At 31.9% G+C, this 19,828-nt stretch overlaps 1 protein-coding gene and 1 non-coding gene across 13 annotated transcripts; both read right to left on the reverse strand.

Annotated features, from left to right (window-relative positions):
• Positions 1-5,777: 5,777 nt before the first annotated feature.
• LOC100160333 (trophoblast glycoprotein) lies at positions 5,778-10,888 on the reverse strand. Its single transcript, XM_001952015.5, has 3 exons — positions 9,634-10,888; positions 8,988-9,199; positions 5,778-8,203 (listed from the first exon to the last, which is right to left on the reverse strand). Exons 1-3 carry the CDS (start codon positions 9,892-9,894, stop codon positions 7,462-7,464), a joined length of 1,215 nt encoding a protein of 404 aa, XP_001952050.1. The 5' UTR covers positions 9,895-10,888; the 3' UTR covers positions 5,778-7,461.
• A 4,361-nt stretch (positions 10,889-15,249) lies between these two features.
• On the reverse strand, positions 15,250-19,819 carry LOC100574970. 12 transcript variants are annotated; one of them, XR_003839690.1, is made up of 18 exons: positions 18,715-19,793; positions 18,566-18,652; positions 18,417-18,503; positions 18,266-18,354; positions 18,084-18,203; positions 17,941-18,021; positions 17,792-17,878; positions 17,494-17,580; positions 17,345-17,431; positions 17,016-17,096; positions 16,873-16,953; positions 16,723-16,810; positions 16,244-16,392; positions 15,942-16,028; positions 15,793-15,879; positions 15,645-15,731; positions 15,499-15,582; positions 15,253-15,452 (listed from the first exon to the last, which is right to left on the reverse strand). It is a non-coding gene; the product is annotated as an uncharacterized LOC100574970 (transcript). The 12 variants fall into 12 exon arrangements; XR_003839696.1 differs by lacking the exon at positions 15,942-16,028 and having other exon boundaries at positions 15,253-15,582; XR_003839697.1 differs by lacking the exon at positions 15,793-15,879 and having other exon boundaries at positions 15,253-15,582.
• Positions 19,820-19,828: the final 9 nt, after the last annotated feature.

Below are 19,828 nucleotides of genomic sequence, written 5' to 3' on the forward strand. Positions count from 1 at the left end.
TTCGTTAGTTTATTTATATAGAAACAAATATGAGTTATGAAAACTTGAAACATTTCATTATTACTCAAATAATTATTTTCTATAAGTCATCATATTCACACAATATTAAAAATATATTAACTAATTTTAAGGATTTATGTACGGAAATTTTAAATTTTAGAATTTATTTTTATAAATGTTGATTAAAATGTTTATACACGTTCAAAAAACATTAAAATTGGATCTTATAGGACCTAGTAAAATGTACGTAGGTATACATAGGAATTTTAAAATATCGAAAAACATCATTTCGTGTACATTATAGGAAAGAATGATGCATGACAGGAAACCTATAACTTGTAAATCATTTTTTTGTGACATTCTGTAAACAATATATAGACTAATAGTACCCACCACTTTATTTTGCTAAAAATATTTAATTCCTAAAAATGTATACACAGTTTTAAATTTTAATATTTAAACTTTTAAAAAAGTAATTTAGGTTTTTTCGAAAAGATCGTGTGTTTCCATATCACCCTCTGTCCCTCTATATAGTCATGGTATAAGATGGTACACGGTGTGGTTGCAGATTATAGACGGTTCTGCACATAAACGTATGCATAAAAAACAACTGTACGGGTGCATATACAGACTTCTATATATTTTAACGCATAAGTATTGGTATATTAATAAATATTTCATTTCGATTCCTCTATTTACAACACTGAACACAGAGCTGGGTATTTACTTTAGCTAGAATTTAATATTATTTTATGTATATACCATATTATACGTTCCACGTCGACCTCGGTCGTCGTTGATGCCGTGCCAAAGTGTTGTTTTTAATCGGATACGAGCGCTTCGTTGGCATTATACATATTATATTTTTTTTATGTTTTTTACACGCGTACAAGAAGTGTTTTCTAATATATTTTATATATATATACTGCTAGTGGCGCACCTATATAGTATATACATCGGAGACATGATTTATATATCCTTTCCACCGGATCGGTAAAAATAAAATTTCGGCCAGCAGCGAATCATGTATACTTATTTTACACGATTTACACACATGATATTATATAGTAATTTATTATAATACAATATAATATATATATATTTTTATTGTGCCATTTCCGAGCGTGAAAACGCTTTTCACGGGGGGTGCCAATATATTTTGTTGAAAAAGAATTGTAGGTATTAAATAAATGTTGATTTTTAGAAGTTTTTCCCACACTTTACACGCTCGGCGAATCAATATATAATAATATCCTATATTTAAATGTGCAATTTATCAGCGCCGTATAACCTGTGGTCACTATATTATATGCACGTAAACAAGACGTAAGTTGTAATGTGATTCCTTGTTAGGAGTTACTATATGTTTACAAATATGTATGATATGTTATATTATATCGTTATGGCAGTATAGTTGCCTGCGGTGTCCTTCTCGATTTAATATTATATCGTCGCACAAATATGCGGATGTATTGAATATTTGAATTAATAACGATATCTAATGGGACACACGCGCCGATCAGTTTCCGGTCATCTCCGATATGACTGAACAAATATATAGATAGAATATTCCATCGATCGTCGTAATAGCACACACTTTCAAAAAAATGTCATCATCCGCACACTTTTATACGTCAGCACACTCTGATATACCATATACGTATCAATAACTCACACATTTATCTAAAACCGCATTATTATCGATTAGAACCGCACACCAGTTAATCATAATCACGTGAAATAAAAGTGAACACGACCGAATAATAGAATATTATAGTATTTTTGTAACCCTAGGATATGTAAATTTATTCCAATCTAAGTAATGTATACTATATAGGTACTATACATATAAACTTTACTTTACCGTATTACCTATATTTTGAATTATTTTTAAATACAATTAATTATTTTGACGACGATTTCTTTTTTTATAAAAATAATGAATAAATGTTTAATTTTTAACCGTCAATCAAATGTGTGTGGTTTTGAATGGTCGACCTTTTATATTTCCCTTTTTTAGCAATAGAAAAAATCTGTGCGGTATTGAACGGTGTCAAATGGGCGGTTATGAATGACGCTCGAAAATTCAAATGGACAATATTGATAAATGATTATTAGGTAAGTTCAAACATTATTTGGCCTGGTTGATCCAGCTTTTTAGCGTCAGTGGTTTTAAATACCATCATGATTGAGACGAACAATAGGTAATATTTAGCCATTTAGGTAGTCGAAACACCAATCCACGACAATATGTACCCACCTAATACCTAGCTATATATTGAGTATATATAGTAATGCGGTTTATACCACAGAATAAATAATGTTTTCTGTGTTTATACCAGTCAAAAGTAAACGTTGATTCATAATAAAGGAATGTCTAGTTAAAAAAAAAAAAATATAAACAATTTGATATTATTTACAAAAAATACAACGATGGTACGTAAGGTACCTATGCAGTATTGCAGTATGCACGAACACCTGACCAAATATAGTGTAGCCGGTACCTAGGTATATCAGTATGTTATGTTGTGTGTTTATGACCGCGTGATATGCATAACTAATACCAAAAAATATTGTTAAAAAATTAAAATAATTATTTGTCGGCAAAAAATGCATATCTAATATGCAAATAGTGTATATACGACTCCCGCGTATTTTGTACTAGTAGAGCCGTAGGGGATATGTACATTTTAAAAGTTTTAATTTTCAGTCAATCCAGCTAGGGGACGGTAGAGGGACTGGTTGTGCTTAAAATCATCGGTATAAAGTATACTGAAACAATACATATAAACCATGAAACTTGGATAAATCGCATTTTCACGAAGGAAGACATCTCCAAGAGTGACCCCTTAACCCTCCCCCTACCATGTGCAGTGTGCCCTACTGGTCATAATTTATAACAGATGTGGCCATATGGGATTCGACATCATGTTGTATTGACTCTAGAATTATAGTTTGATCGGGGAGAGGTGGCTTGTATAATATGTCTTACACTGGGCACATAGGCGAAAATTAGGGATATTTTTCGGGGGGGGGGGGGCTGGAATTGTATCAGCTGCAGTACACACTGATAATTTAAATTTTAAACTAAAATATGATTAAAAAATCGGGGAGGGGGGCTTAGTAGACCGGAGGCTAAGCCCACCAAGATCTCCCATAATTGCGCCATCATTGGGCATACAATGTCCAAAATCCAAATGCGGTCCCTAAAATAAAGGTATGTTCCATTATTATAATTTATATAAATCGACCAATAATAATATTTGTATTCTTATTATAGACGTGGGAAAAGCACATTAACGCGATGTAAATGTGTCGTACTTAAAATCGATGGCGTGACACACTGCACCAAAACGACGTGACACATATTAAACCAATCAACGGCGACTACAATTTCGATTCACCCGATTGTCAAAACTATAAAGGCATTCATATATGCCATGTACCTATTATAGGTATATGGTGAATACGTATAAAAATGAATAAGCGTACTTTAATAGCGTATGTATATTGTATGTACCTAACACAATTTATAAATTTAGGTTAGATATTGACGTTTTCCATATTTTAAGTGGTTTAAAATATTGTAAGCCATCGTCATATAGGTATAGTTGAATATTGATGTATATACTAAATACATACAGAGTGAAATGCTATTTCACATTGCATACATTTTCTCGAAATATTAATACGTGAAATAGAGAAAGATTTATAAAATAATAAAATGTGAACGTAAAATGAAATATAATAATCTAAAATTGGTAAAAAAAAAAAAGACATTTAAATATTGAGGTTACCACGCACATTTATTTTTACATTTTTTCATCATCTTTTTAATTTTTTCCAAATTAAAGTAGGTATATTATATACCTAGGTATACCCATATCGTAAATACATACATTGAGACGTTCAGACGTGTGACAACTGACCTACGTATTGGCTATTATACACACAAGGCGGTTTTATATTGTTCGATTTGTGCAAAATCGGTTATCCGTAAAACCGAAAATGCACGGACGCCAAATTATTCAAGGGAGGGGCTCAAAAAAATAATTTTATTACTGTTTTTCTGGAGTATATTCATACTTTTTATTGCTTAATAAACTGCACTATTATTTAATATAGAAGATCTCAAGCTTTTATGACAATGTCAGGGAGTCTTTGAAAAAATTAAAAAATACTATAGGATATGCTATTAGCAAGGGAGGGTCCACCCCTGGGTGCGCCACTGTATCATACTGTTATTCTGTTATTATTGTCCATTTCTCATTCGGAATGGAATGTCGACAAAAATCAATTTTCAACCTAATTTTATTGTAATAATATATAGGTAGTTTACTATAGCCTACGAGTATAGGTACGCCCGATATATAATACAGCCACCGAAGATTCGAAATTAAAATTCGATTAAAAAATAGGTACCTAGACACAGGCTACTGTATTAAATTTTTTTGTGGGCCCCATACACGATTTATAGACTTCTAGATAATAAATGGTTGTCCTACAGCTTAAAATAACAAAACTACTATAAAATAAGTATTTGAAGTATTTCTATCAAAATTTCAAAAATAACTTACATTTCAACGGGCCCCTGTACTCCAGGTCCAACATCCTCCTCCCTAGTAGGGGTCCTGCCTATAAATATAATATTATACGTACAACTGTACAAAGACACCAATCGATATTGTTCTCGTCTTCTCGAATAGTTTCAATTAATAAAAAGATAGGATAGGACTATAGGAGGTATAGGTAGGTATCGACACGCGTAGTGCCGACACCGCATTTTTATTATATTATATTCGAAATTCTAAGCACTTCCGTTTATAATCGGAATTTTAAATTGCACAGGCACATAGTGTCAAGTGGGTACTATAGTTTTACCATATGGATAATTCATTTACGCATTATATACATTGGACACATAATACACACGCGCTGCATGGGAGCTTCGCCGTTCTGATGAAATAAATTGGCTCGCCGTGCACTCATCGCTCTGCAGGAGAGAAAATATCGATCAATTCGATAAAATTTTAGAGCATAGACGACGGTGGCGATGAAATGTTTAACACTCAACGTTACTTTAAGGGTTAGGGTTAGGTCTACAAAATATAGGATTCTACGACGGGCGCGTCCCTCGGTGCACTGAATAAAAAATTATCAATTATAAAATACATTTTCTTTTTTTTGTGGCAAAAATCAATATAATATATTATATAAATATATATAATATATAATTCTTAAAACGGCTTTCTTTAATTTAAAAACTAAAAAGGCGTTATTACATATATATTTTTTTTATTATTCGTTTTTTCTTTTATATAATATTTTATAATAATAATAATAAAAAAAAAAACGTTTCAACTCTTTGCGCTCCAATTTAATAATATAATAATAGTAACAATAAACGCGTACTTGGATTTGCACTGCAAAATAGAAATACGTTGGCTGCACGTACGATAAATAGCCAGCAAAAATCATACGTTACACGACGTGTTTTTAAGTCTTCTATTTACTTAGCTAAAACGGTGTTATTAGAAAACGTTTAACTGACAACGGAGCGCAAAGTGTTAAGTGCGTCTTCACAACTCATCATAATATATACACATTATAAACAACGTTATAAAATCCGAGATTCAAAACAAAACATCAACAAATTTGTTAAGTACAATTAACAATTTTTTTTTCTTTTTTCATTTTTTATGAAACATTTTTAATATTCCGACGACGTTACCTTTATAACAATCATGTAATACGAGACAAGTAAAAGCTGCCTAAACATTATTTTGTTGTTTTTTTTAAGTTTTTAATTGAGGTTTGTTTACAGTGTGATGTTAATTATTATTATTACGATAACATTAGAATCCAAGATATGCAACTTTGGATTGTCAACAATTGCCTAAGTATTTAATAAGCAGTTAAGTATAAGTTATGATTACAAGTGAAGAGTAATGAGAAATGTGAAGTATTTACTTTGCTATACTTAAATCTATAAGAAACAAGTTTTAACAATGGTATAAAAATGTACACTGTAAATTGCATATAATTAAGAATTAAATTTTAGCCAAGTTTAGATAAATAAATTATTACGTGTAATGTATACTTCTAAAAATAAGTTAAATATCCTAAGCATTTATATGTACATATAACATAAATCACAAGAAATATTGTAATTCAAGAAACTTGAGAATGTTTATAGATGTAACATAAGACGAAATTTGAGTACATTGTTTAATGTAATAATGTATATTAAAATTATGGTTTACCACAAATGTAAAATAAATATTAATCATTATTATAGCAAATATATTGTGAAAAAGCCATTGGTGTTCATCTCGAGTTTCTTGATTGTCTAACAAGAATACAATATCCATAAGGCATAAGTTAGTACAGATAATAAAATAACAAAGGTATTCTACATAAATGTTACATAATAATATCGGTGACAAGAAATGTGAACATATGCGCAACTAGGGGGATGCTAGGACAACTTCAGCACCACAAAATGATTTAACCCTATTCTTTGTTTTTATTTTATAATTTTAGTTAGATATTAAATGGCTTTCTATAATGTTCAGTGAACACTAATCCAATATCTATTATATTAGCACCCCAAAAAATGTAGGTCTAGTTGCGCCTATGATTACTATACGTTATGACACAATTTGTCAAAACGTCTTAAACTCAAATATGTTCTAAATTTTAATATCAAGAAAGTAATAAATAATTTAAAATTAGGAAAAAATGGGCTAAAATAGTGTGTTGAAAACATGCGCTAGTCAAAAATAACTAGCGTAATTTTGTAAGTACATAAATACATATGTAAAAGCTCATTCATTTAAAAATTATATAATGTTAACACTTAGCAACAAAAAATAAAAACAAATTGGGACGGTGTATTTTTGTAACATCTCACTAGGATTTTTCAAAATTCATAATACTTAATCAGATACTAGGTAAAGTCAACTTTAAGTTTCCTTTATAACAGATACATGACGTGAATGAACACAAAGCGACATGTTTTATTTAGCTACTAAGGGGAGTAGGTATTAACAGATGTGGAAAGTCCGACTGGCCATACTTTCACCCTACAAATAGAGATACTTCAAAGGAACAAGAGATATTAGAGATCAACAATATATATATGACAAATCGACAATAAAAATCATTTAAAAAAATAATAAATATTAAATGTTAAATAACAGTCATTTTTTTAATGTCGTTAATAAAAATAATAAAAAACTTGCATCAATCAAAAATTAAAATGTTTTCTTTTAAAATTGTTCATTCAAAATCTTTGTAACATAACTATACAAAAGAGTAACAATTCATAAATATACTCTTTAAATTATTTAATTAAATTGATTTAAAAAAAAAAAAAAACGATTATCAGTCTTTCCCTAAAGCATGAGTCGGAATTTCCACATGCCATACTGTTAACACCATTAATCATTTGTCATATTATCATACATGTATTTCTTGTTCTTCACATTTTCCAATAGTTGTGTAGTGTATCTTTCTCGAAGAAGTATTAAATTCAGGTCTCAATCGTTTCAATCCAAATCTAGATACATATACTACAACACCTAAAAATGCAACTACAGCACAAAACACAAACAGCATTACCAATTTGTGTCCCCCATGACCACCATCAATTAATGTGGTGCGTATTGGAGTTGGACAATCGTTGCGATAAGCAGCATATGGGTCAAGAGGATTTTTTGGCAAATCTTGGCTACATCTTATAGAATCAGTGTTGCGAACACTTACCTTAGTGGTACGCAACCAACTATATAGGTTTTCAATGTTACAGCCACACGAAAATGGGTTATTGGACAAGTCGATGGCCAAAGATCTATTTTTCTGGACACCATCTAAGGCGGAGAATTGTTCTTCAGAGAGTCCACGTATAAGATTACCTTCTAAGTCAATGAAACGCAAATGTGGCATACACTTTATATTAAAATCAATTCCTGTAAGTTGGTTGTTGCTGAGATGCAAGTCGAGAAGACGAGGCAATGAGCAGAAAACATCAGGTTCTAATATGACACTCATCTTATTCTGTTCAAGATGAAGTTTGGCCAAGCGACTTAAATTACTGTAAACGAATACTTCATGCAAGTCGGCAGTTATGTTCACAACACCTTCATCAGCAAAAGCATTAGTGAGATGTAGTTCTATCAAACTTTCAAAGTTTGAAAATACTCTATAAAATAAAATTCAATGTTGTTAAAAAAAAAAAAAAAATAAACTTAAAATAATATTTAAAATGGGTAGGTATACAATGTACAATATAAATAGAGGTATTTTATAATTATGTTATATTATAGGCAGGAGCTGGGAGGAACTATTAAAAATAATGAAATTTCTATCAGCATTATAGACTAAATATTAAAATAAATGCATATTTTGTTAAATTAAATTGATTTTATGTAAATTAAAGAAAAAAAGGCATATCATTTTTTTATTTTTTACTTAAATTACATAGGTACAGAGACATAATTTAAAATAAATGCATAAATCAATCCTTATATAGACATTTCGCTGCTGAATAATTCAATCAGTAGGTGGTCCTACTAGGTGTGGCAAGCAAACAACACGATGAGATCACACACTAGTGAGTAATTATTATTTCAAATGAATACCAAGATAGTGACCTCACAAATTTATATAATAGCTTACTTAATATTCATTAGAGATGAATAACACTAAACCACCTATTATAACACTCTAATTGTTAAAAAAAAAATAAATTAAAGTTTAAATTTGAAAATATTTTTAATATTAGTAATGGCAACAATGTTCTATCATATCCCAGAGTTTAAGCTAACAGATTTATGTTAATATACATTTTATTTTAACAAGAGTTATTGATTGAATTAAAAACAAAAGGTCATTATCACTATGACGTAAATTAAATTATGAAATTTATTTTACCTTAGGTAATATGTATTTGGATATAAACAAAAAGAATAATGTTTGAAACTTACCTAGGATGATGTATCCCAATGCCATTCAACCCGATTTCGTTGTTGTTGAGTATCAGCCTTTCGACGTTTGAAACGTGATGATAACTCTTTCCTTTGATCTCTTTTATTCCGTTGTCGGACATGTCCAGGAATCGAAGTTTGTCCACGGTGCTGTTGACGCCAAATATGTTTGTTGGCAGTTCGGGCATTTTGTTGCCGGTGAATATCAGCACCTGCGATCAGAGACACAAGATTTGGTACAGGTATTGCGACAAAGCACCGGAAAAGCGGGTCTTTGTTTACCATAAGCTAATCACACTAATACGAGCACTAATATAAAATATTATAACTACCCATCGACGGTCCAAGTTATAGGCCTTTAATTGGGGTGAAGGGAGGGTCATGCGGGTGAAATTGCCTCACTGATGTAAGGGGGCTAAACAATACTGTGGCCCCTCCCAATAACAGAAAACAGGGTGAGGTGGCAAAAGAAAAATGAATGGTTCATGAACGTAGGTGGTACCTACCTAACCTATATGCTAAATTCCAAAGAAATTTTTGTTTTACCGATGTCAGTTTTTGAAATCTGCATTGCCATTTTTAAAATATCTAATTTCTGAACCACTAAATGCCGCCTACGGACTGCAAGCGATAGCTGATCACTTACCTCGGTCTCGCTAGGAAGGTTCAGGAACACTTCGATGCTCTGTTGCATGTTCAGCCCCGTTCCCGTGCAGTTAACGGCGTACAGTTCCTGTCGGTCGTACGTCGTCCGGCCGCAGTAGCACGCGCTCAGCTCGGACTTGGCGCACCGGCCCGGCGGCTGCCCAGACGCTGCGGCCGCCGGCGGCGGAGGCAGCAGCACCACCAGCAGTAGCACTACCAGTAACGCGGCCACGGAAGCCGCCGGGACGGTGGACGCGGCCATTGAATCGTCCACGCCGGAACACGAAGGGATCGGGTTTTCACACGGGCCGGGAGAGCTGCACCACCACTTCCACTAACGATCAGGAATCACGGACGAGGCAGCGGCACCACCGAACGGACGGACAGGCGACAGCTCGTCGTCACCACCACCACTGCAGGCGGCTGCGGGGGACGGCGGGACGCATGCGAGACGACGATGACCGCTTAACGCGAACGGTGTTGAGCGACCAAATCGTTTTTATCGAACAAACAACCGCGCTCGCGGTCGACCTAAATAGTATCGTACGCGAGTCGGGCAAAATCGGTTTTTTCCCCTAAGTTGTTTTCCCTTTTTTCTTTTTCTTTTTCGCGCACTGCCTTTTTATTATTATTATTATTTTTTTTATTTTGAGGTTATCGACACGGGGGTGATATGGAGGCACGACGTTACCCGGCCATTTTGTTCGAGGGAGCGCGCGACCCCGGTTCGAAAATCTACCGCCGCGTCGGCGACACGTTTTAGTAATATTATATTTTTAATTTTAACAACTATATAACGACGTGGTACGTACCTGCGACGATTTAAATATAATAATATATTATAATATAGATCGAAAGCTGCTACAAGCCGGTTTTTTTTTTCATAAAATAATATATTATATTATTATTTATTATCTTACGACGACGCGTACAATTTTAAGCGTTTCCTGTCTCGGATCGTATAATATTATTATATATCATATGTTAGCATATGAATGTCGGAACGTGTAGTGACGCTCACGACCGACCGAACGTCGCGCAGCAACATTGGACAACTCACAACTGAATACTGAAATTACTGATGCGGCGAATGGCGATCCGTATTTTCGCCGATAAATACAAAATTCGACGACGACGATACACCGGCATGTGGATCCGCACGCGGTGGGGGTTCGCGAACAACGATGCGATTTATTGGACTATCAATTGGAGCGACGAGAACGATAGAGACGCGTCCACTCGATCGGCCGACCTCGATTCGAATATTTTGCGCACCCTGGGGCACGACATAATAACAATATAATTTACCAGCTGCGACGCGACGACCAGTCGCGGTCCTCCACCGAATGAAAATATTTATGAACATTTTTTTTTATACATATAATATTATAGACACGCGCTTATTATACCTACAAGCCACAAGGTGATCGTATACAATATGCTGTATAGCGTATGTAGGTGGTACAATATTATTTATGTTTGAGTGTTGTTCGGCAGACAACATTTTTGAGTTTCTGATAGAAAATTAAGAAAAACCGTTTTCACCCAAATGTATTTTTAACTATGAAACCTAATCTTATTTTTTGAAAAATATGTATTCTGGTGTAGGAAGCATATATATAGGCACATCGTAAAATCAGTAGCGGATCTAGGATTTTTTCAAGGGGGACGGATATACAATTTTTAATAGACATTCAGTATACAATATTGTATTCATATTATTATATACATGTTGTACCGTGTACAAAATATGGTCTCGTGTGGGGGGGGGGGGGTTATGACACCACATATATCCGCCGTAGACGCGCCACTGCGTAACATTAAAAAATAAAATATAAATATTGTTTATATTACAATGATATGCGTGACGAATCCTGGTAATGTATGAAGACAATAGACAAACGGAACTTCAGAAAAAAAATCATGTCGGTAAAATAATAACGCAAAAATAAAGAAAATACTAAATTCACTTTTTTTTATTTTAGAAAGAACAAATTAAGAATATTTATATATAGGTACAATCTGTAATAAAAGTGTATACACTAGGGGGGAGGTACAAGTATACCGGATGGAACGGTTTGACGGAAGGGGGGTCCAATGACCCTACATCACAATCCTAGGCTGATTTTATTTTTTAAATATGTTGAAGTTCCTGGGCCAATTGCGCTTTAAATTCACACTATAACATTTTTTTCCCCTAAAGTCTTTCATTGTTTACTTTCAGACCAAACTTTTTGCATTTGTTTTGGTTTGAACATTTGTACATTTCATTTCGGATTTTGAACAATAACATTTTTCACAACTCACAGAAAGCTAGTGGAGTAAAATTCCAAATTCCAAGTTGTGAGCTTTGCGTGAGAAATACCCGAAAATCACTAATATAAAATATTAGATTTTTTCTTGTAAAAACTAAAAACCTTGTCAAACATATCTTTTTTTTCTCGAAATCAACGAAAATTATATCTAAAGCAAATTAAAACTGATTATAGACATTGGCAGATCACCATGTACATAAATATAATACCATTGATTATACATTTATACATATTATGAATAATTTAAAGCTGTTAAATATTTCGACACACCTAGCATACCATGTTACCGCGTACGACAATATAATATTATATATATTATATTATTAATATTATCTTATATATTGAATATAGTACGTACAACACGTATCTCATAATTATATATTGTTTAATATATATTATATCATACTATCGGCTAAAACGTGCGTATTCGTCTCCAACCGTGTGATTTATGTAGAAAAAAAATTGTGTTCACACGACGACTGTAGTTGCCGTCGACCCCGACGCACGTAAAGCTGTAAAAGAATGTCAATTGACATATCGTGGACGTCGTTTACACGAAACCAACATAAATCATGATGACTGATGACCGAATGGTCTTAAGTTCTTAACTTATGATTATTATTTTAATACGGTAACCGCACTTACCAGACCTTGATTATATACCTATATGAAATGAAGTACTTTTTTGTAGGGACTGTAGTCATTAAGCGGGAAACCATTAAAATTTCATGTAAAGGGGGGAGGCCTAAGCCCTCTCTATCACCCCTAACTACCTACTGTGTAGTGAGTACTTGTCTGCGTATAACCATAGAATAGGTATAACACTGTCACCAAGGTAAATCCACAGATACAATCGTAAATATGACTACGCTCACAACACAAAACCTTCCTAGGAAGGTCAATCAGGTATTAAAGGACTTATATATTATATTGTCTATACTGACAAATGATTATACAACTGACTACTGAAGTATAACAATATAAGCGCAATTATAGAGCGCTAAAATGATGTATAAACTATAAGTCCTTATCTCACTAAACCATGAGGGGTTATTTATTTTTTTTATTTGTTGCATACTTGAAAAACCCCGTTCACATGTTACAGAACCTTTTGAAATTGAAACCGCAATTTGAAATAATTTGTTTGTTTTTGGAAAGCCTCTTTTTCTGTCTTTTTCTCCATAAAAACGTCAAATACAAAAAATCTTACATAAAATAAAGAAATCGTTTTTTTCTTAGATTATTTTTGGTGTTTCGTAACAGAGGTCAGTGGTCAAGAGATGCTGAATAATAGCTTGGGGGCAGTCTTGTAAAAAATACTTTATATAAAGTATTAAGATACTCATATTAGTATTTGATTAAAAAAGTATTAAAAATACTTTTAAAACTATTATAAAAATGTATTTTATGAATTCAAGTATTTGAATACAAATACAAGTATTTTTTAAAAAAATTGTAGCAATACTATATAATATATTATACTTATATGATATCAGTATACCATTAATTATTATGTTTGGTAGGTACCGGCACCTACTACTTGAACAATTTTAACAATTTCACAAATACTATATCTAACGCATTTCTATGACTATAACTATCAACACATAATTTAGCATAATTATACTTCATAAATAACACTTATTAACATAAGTATAAATTCAAAATTGTATATTATTTTACATTTATACAAGTAAAATTTAAAAAAATAACTATTTAAAGAAAAATATTACCAACTGTAAAAGATGTAAAATACTGTAAACATTATCTAATATCTTATTAGTTATTACTAGTTATACAGAATAATATTACTATTATAGATACTGCTGGGTTGCTACTCCCCTCAAGCTATCAGTCATTGTAAATTCCGCTCATATGCTCATTATAAATAATATAACAGATTGTATATCTTCTCATATATGTTAAAAAAAAAAAAAAATATTATAGATATCTTCTTAATATGTAATAACTCATTTGGTATAATTCAATAATTTTATAAATCATTTTCTGTGAAACTATGCCTAGACATAGTATATTATATTGTTACTTTTTCCAAAATATCAATTCCTAATAGGTACAATAAATTATTCTCGGAAGTATCTAACGGATTGAGAATTATTAACATTAAATTATGGCCAAAATCCTTTCAACAAAAACAATAGGTTATTTTTATAATATTGATAATCAAATTTTTGTAAAAACAGACTCCTATAAAATATTTAATTAAATACTTTTAAAAAGTATTATAACTTATAAATATAATATATTATTAAATAACATATTCTAACAGTGTTTCTTAACCTGAGGGTAGCCAACTTATTATTTAGGGTCGCATATGAATATAAAATTAAATGTTTAGTATGTTTTTTAATTAAAAATAATTATAATATTACATGTATTTTATGTTGTGTATAACGTACAGTACTTTTACTATTGATTATAATAAAAGTTATTACATTAGTATAAAAGTTATTACATTAGTCGGTTCTTTCTGTTACACTCCGTGTATCATTATATTGAATAAAAGATTCTAATTAGAGACAGCCCATTAGCTAATATTAATAAGTAAATTTGTATATTTTATAAAATATTTATATTGACATTACCTAGTTATTTATTTAAATTTTAATATTATTGTAGGTTGAATTAATTTTTAAATTCCAATATGGCAATATAAACAACTTATGAGGAACTATTTATTAGATTATCAGAATTTTTGAAAGAGAGAAATATTTATTTATCGACAACAATAGAAAACAATGGAGATGAATGATGAAATATAATTAATAGAGGGATGGTATACAATGTGTGTAAACGGGAACTTATAGAATGACTTACAGAACATGAGGGAATAAATTGGTTAGATTATAATAATAAAAACTTGATTTAGACTCAATTAAAAAAGATAAACCAATAGTATGTATTTGAATATGTACCGGTGAATGGGGATCCACATAACATATCGATTGTATACCTACATATGATGTAGGTATCGATTTCGTATTTGAGCATGTTCTGAGTTTTAAGTATAACTTTGGAGTGAGTAATATTAAAGTAAACTTAATTAGACGTCTTTCAGTTAAAATAATAATTAATATATTTATATTAAATTTGGGTATTTTATACTATTGAATATATTTTACACATTAGACCATTTACTTAGATTCGACATTGTATGACATATTTTGAAGCAATTATTTTTATTTAGTTTTTTTAAACAGGGTGTTGAGTGTAGGTGTGAATTTTATTCAAAACCACTCAGATTATTGATTACTTAGTTGAGGAAAATGTGGAATATAAGATTAAAAAATTGTTTAATAAGTTTTATTGAAATAACAGACTCAGCACATAAAACGGTTTAGGATTCCAACTGTTTGGCCTTGTAACTCCTTAAGTGCCCGTATTACAATCGTTAAACTAAGGTTGAACCACTGAATACGGCCAGTAAAATCAGTGGGTTAACAGAGGTTTAAACTATGATTGTCATATGGGCCTAAGATACGCATCATTGGCATCTACAACAAGTTCCTTTGAAACCTCCTTCTTCAGCTTCTTATCTCGTATCAGGACACTCATTATTCCACAAGCATCCGCGTACATATTTTCCAGCATCATAGTCTGGGAATCTTTTCACCCTAATAATAAAAAATATATTGCTTAAAAATTGTTTATACAAAAGCGAGATATTTTTTATTACCTGCGAGGAATGTTGAAACCTCCATCTAAGGCTCTTTCATTGCTCCAAAAACGTAGTACAGCATCATATTCTGGGGATCGTTTTATGCTAATAATAAAAAATATATTGCTTTACATTGTTTATACAAAAGCGAGATATTTTTTATTACCTGTGAGGAATGTTGAAACCTCCATCTAAGGCTCTTTCATTGCTCCAAGAACTTAGTACAGCATCATAGTCTGGGAATCTTTTCACCCTAATAATAAAAAATATATTGCTTTAAAATTGTTTATACAAAAGCGAGATATTTTTTATTACCTGTGAGGAATGTTGAAACCTCCATCTAAGGCTCTTTCATTGCTCCAAAAACTTAGTACAGCATCATATTCTGGGGATCGTTTTATGCTAATAATAAAAAATATATTGCTTAAAAATTGTTTATACAAAAGCGAGATATTTTTTATTACCTGTGAGGAATGTTGAAACCTTTATCGACAACTCCTTTCATTGCTCCAAAAACTTAGTACAGCATCATAGACTGGGTATCTTTTCACACTAATAATAAAAAATATATTGCTTTATAATTATTGTTTATACAAAAGCGAGATATTTTTTATTACCTGTGAGGAATGTTGAAACCTCCATCTAAGGCTCTTTCATTGCTCCAAAAACTTAGTACAGCATCATATTCTGGGGATCGTTTTATGCTAATAATAAAAAATATATTGCTTAAAAATTGTTTATACAAAAGCGAGATATTTTTTATTACCTACGAGGAATGTTGAAACCTCCTTCTTCAGCTTCCAATCTCGTATAGGGTCACTCCTGATTATTCCATGAGCTTGCTCATACATATTTTCCAGCATCAAAGTCTGGGAATCGTTTCACCCTGATAATAAAAAATATATTGCTTTACATTGTTTATACAAAAGCGAGATATTTTTTATTACCTGTGAGGAATGTTGAAATCTCCATCTAAGGGTCACTCATTGCTCCAAAAACCTAGTACAGTACCATATTCTGGGAATCGTTTTATGCTAATAATAAAAAATATATTGCTTAAAAATTGTTTATACAAAAGCGAGATATTTTTTATTACCCGCGAGGAATGTTGAAACCTCCATTGACGACTTCTTTCACTGCTCCAAAAAGTCAAGCATACTACATAGTCTGGGAATCTTTTCACCCTAATAATAAAAAATATATTGCTTTAAAATTGTTTATACAAAAGCGAGATATTTTTTATTACCTGTGAGGAGTGTTTAAACCTTTATCCACGACTCCTTTCATTGCTCCAAAATTTCTAGCATAGTCTAGGAATCTTTTCACCCTAATAATAAAAAATATATTGCTTAAAAATTGAATATACAAAAGCGAGATATTTTTTATTACCTGTGAGGAGTGTTTAAACCTTTATCGACGACTCCTTTCATTGCTCCAAAATTTCTAGCATAGTCTAGGAATCTTTTCACCCTAATAATAAAAAATATATTGCTTAAAAATTGAATATACAAAAGCGAGATATTTTTTATTACCTGTGAGGAATGTTGAAACCTCCATCTTTGGCGTCCTATCTTGTTTCAGATCACTCACTCCTCATTATTATACAAGCTTCCTCGTATATATTTTCCAACATTATAGCCCGGGAATCGTTTCGCCCTAATAATAAAAAATATATTGCTTTAAAATTGATTATACAAAAGCGAGATATTTTTTATTACCTGCGAGGAATGTTGAAACCTCCATCTAAGGCTCTTTCATTGCTCCAAGAACTTAGTACAGCATCATAGTCTGGGAATCTTTTCACCCTAATAATAAAAAATATATTGCTTTAAAATTGTTTATACAAAAGCGAGATATTTTTTATTACCTGTGAGGAATGTTGAAATCTCCATCTAAGGCTCGCTCATTGCTCCAAAAAATTAGTACAGTACCATATTCTGGGAATCGTTTTATGCTAATAATAAAAAATATATTGCTTTACATTGTTTATACAAAAGCGAGATATTTTTTATTACCTGCGAGGAATGTTGAAACCTTCATTGACGACTTCTTTCACTGCTCCAAAAAGTCAAGCATACTACATAGTCTGTGAATTGTTTCATTCTAATAATAAAAAATATATTGCTTAAAAATTGTTTATACAAAAGCGAGATATTTTTTATTACCTGTGAGGAATGTTGAAACCTCCATCTAAGGCTCTTTCATTGCTCCAAGAACTTAGTACAGCATCATAGTCTGGGACTCTTTTCACCCTAATAATAAAAAATATATTGCTTTAAAATTGTTTATACAAAAGCGAGATATTTTTTATTACCTGTGAGGAATGTTGAAACCTTTATCGACAACTCCTTTCATTGCTCCAAAATTTCTAGCATAGTCTAGGAATCTTTTCACCCTAATAATAAAAAATATATTGCTTAAAAATTGAATATACAAAAGCGAGATATTTTTTATTACCTGTGAGGAATGTTGAAACCTCCATCTTTGGCGTCCTATCTTGTTTCAGATCACTCCTGATCATTATACAAGCTTTCTCGTACATATTTTCCAACATTATAGCCCGGGAATCGTTTCGCCCTAATAATAAAAAATATATTGCTTTAAAATTGATTATACAAAAGCGAGATATTTTTTATTACCTGTGAGGAGTGTTTAAACCTTTATTGACGACTCCTTTTATTGCTCCAAAAACTCTAGCATAACATCATAGTCTGGGAATCTTTTCACCCTAATAATAAAAAATATATTGCTTTAAAATTGTTTATACAAAAGCGAGATATTTTTTATTACCTGTGAGGAATGTTGAAATCTCCATCTAAGGCTCACTCATTGCTCCAAAAACCTAGTACAGCACCATATTCTGGGGATCGTTTTATGCTAATAATAAAAAATATATTGCTTAAAAATTGAATATACAAAAGCGAGATATTTTTTATTACCTGTGAGGAGTGTTGAAACCTCCATCTAAGGCTCTTTCATTGCTCCATAAACCTAGTACTGCATCATAGTCTAGGAATCTTTTCACCCTAATAATAAAAAATATATTGCTTTAAAATTGATTATACAAAAGCGAGATATTTTTTATTACCTGTGATGAATTTTGAAACCTCCATCTAAGGCTCCTTTCACTGCTCCAAAAACTCAAGCACCAGCAACAACATCTAGATTGCAACAGAAAGCATTTGGATCTTCATCAGCAGGTTCTACATAGTATTCTTCACCATTAGCTTCTTTTAATCCTTCATACAATGGTCCAAACCAAGTTTTTTCAATAACTAAACATAGAAACGTGGAATTAAAACAAGATATTACAAATTAACTTGAATAACTTACCATGTGGCCGACTAAAAGTACAGCGCAATAAGTTGCAGCATATTTGGTTAATCCTACTTTTATACCGTATGTAGTCAATTTGTGAGTGCAGTCAGCGCTTACTATTTTGCCTCCATTAATGCAAGTGTGCAACAGGGAACATTGATTGAAAAAATGTTACAACCATCAAAAATAAATGTTTAAAAACCCAGCATGTAATGTCTCAATTACAGAAACGAATGATTAAATGGTACTTGGGTGGATCATCTGTTTTTTTTCTCGGACGATCAAACGTTTGTGTGCATAGTAGTCAGTTTTGACTTGAACCCGGGTCAAATTGGGTGATTTTGAACTTTAGGGGAGAGTACAGTAGATTTAGTTAGGCAGAATTTTCAAGTGGGCACTTGTAGGCATCCGCCATGTGCAAATGGGGGATGGGGGCCTCTCTCTCCAGACACCGTGACTCCCCGAATGAAGTGACGTCCAAGACCGAGGTTCACACCAGGAACGGTATGCGTCGTAACCGACGCCTTATTCCGCTTTGCCACTCTGTCCCCACTCTCTCATTTAAACAGTGTAAATATTTAAGTTTAAAGGTCTAATGAAAAAACCAAATTGTAAAAAGAGGTATTAACGGATCAAGAAAGTCACGGGTTATGTGCTTTCATAATTTTTAGTTATATATGGGCCACTACAGTCAAAGTGACAGCACTACTCCACCAATTTATTAGAGATCAATTACGCGTTTTTATTTAGTTTTTTTTATACATGTGTTAAGAGTAGGTATACTGTCAATGCTAAAACTTTGTTTCTCAAAAATCATTATATTCTAAACCACACAGACTATTGATTACTTCATTGAGGAAAATGTGGAATATTGATTAAAAAAA

This window comes from Acyrthosiphon pisum, chromosome A2 (assembly GCF_005508785.2).
Source record: "Acyrthosiphon pisum isolate AL4f chromosome A2, pea_aphid_22Mar2018_4r6ur, whole genome shotgun sequence".
In the NCBI taxonomy this organism is placed as follows: domain Eukaryota; kingdom Metazoa; phylum Arthropoda; class Insecta; order Hemiptera; family Aphididae; genus Acyrthosiphon; species Acyrthosiphon pisum.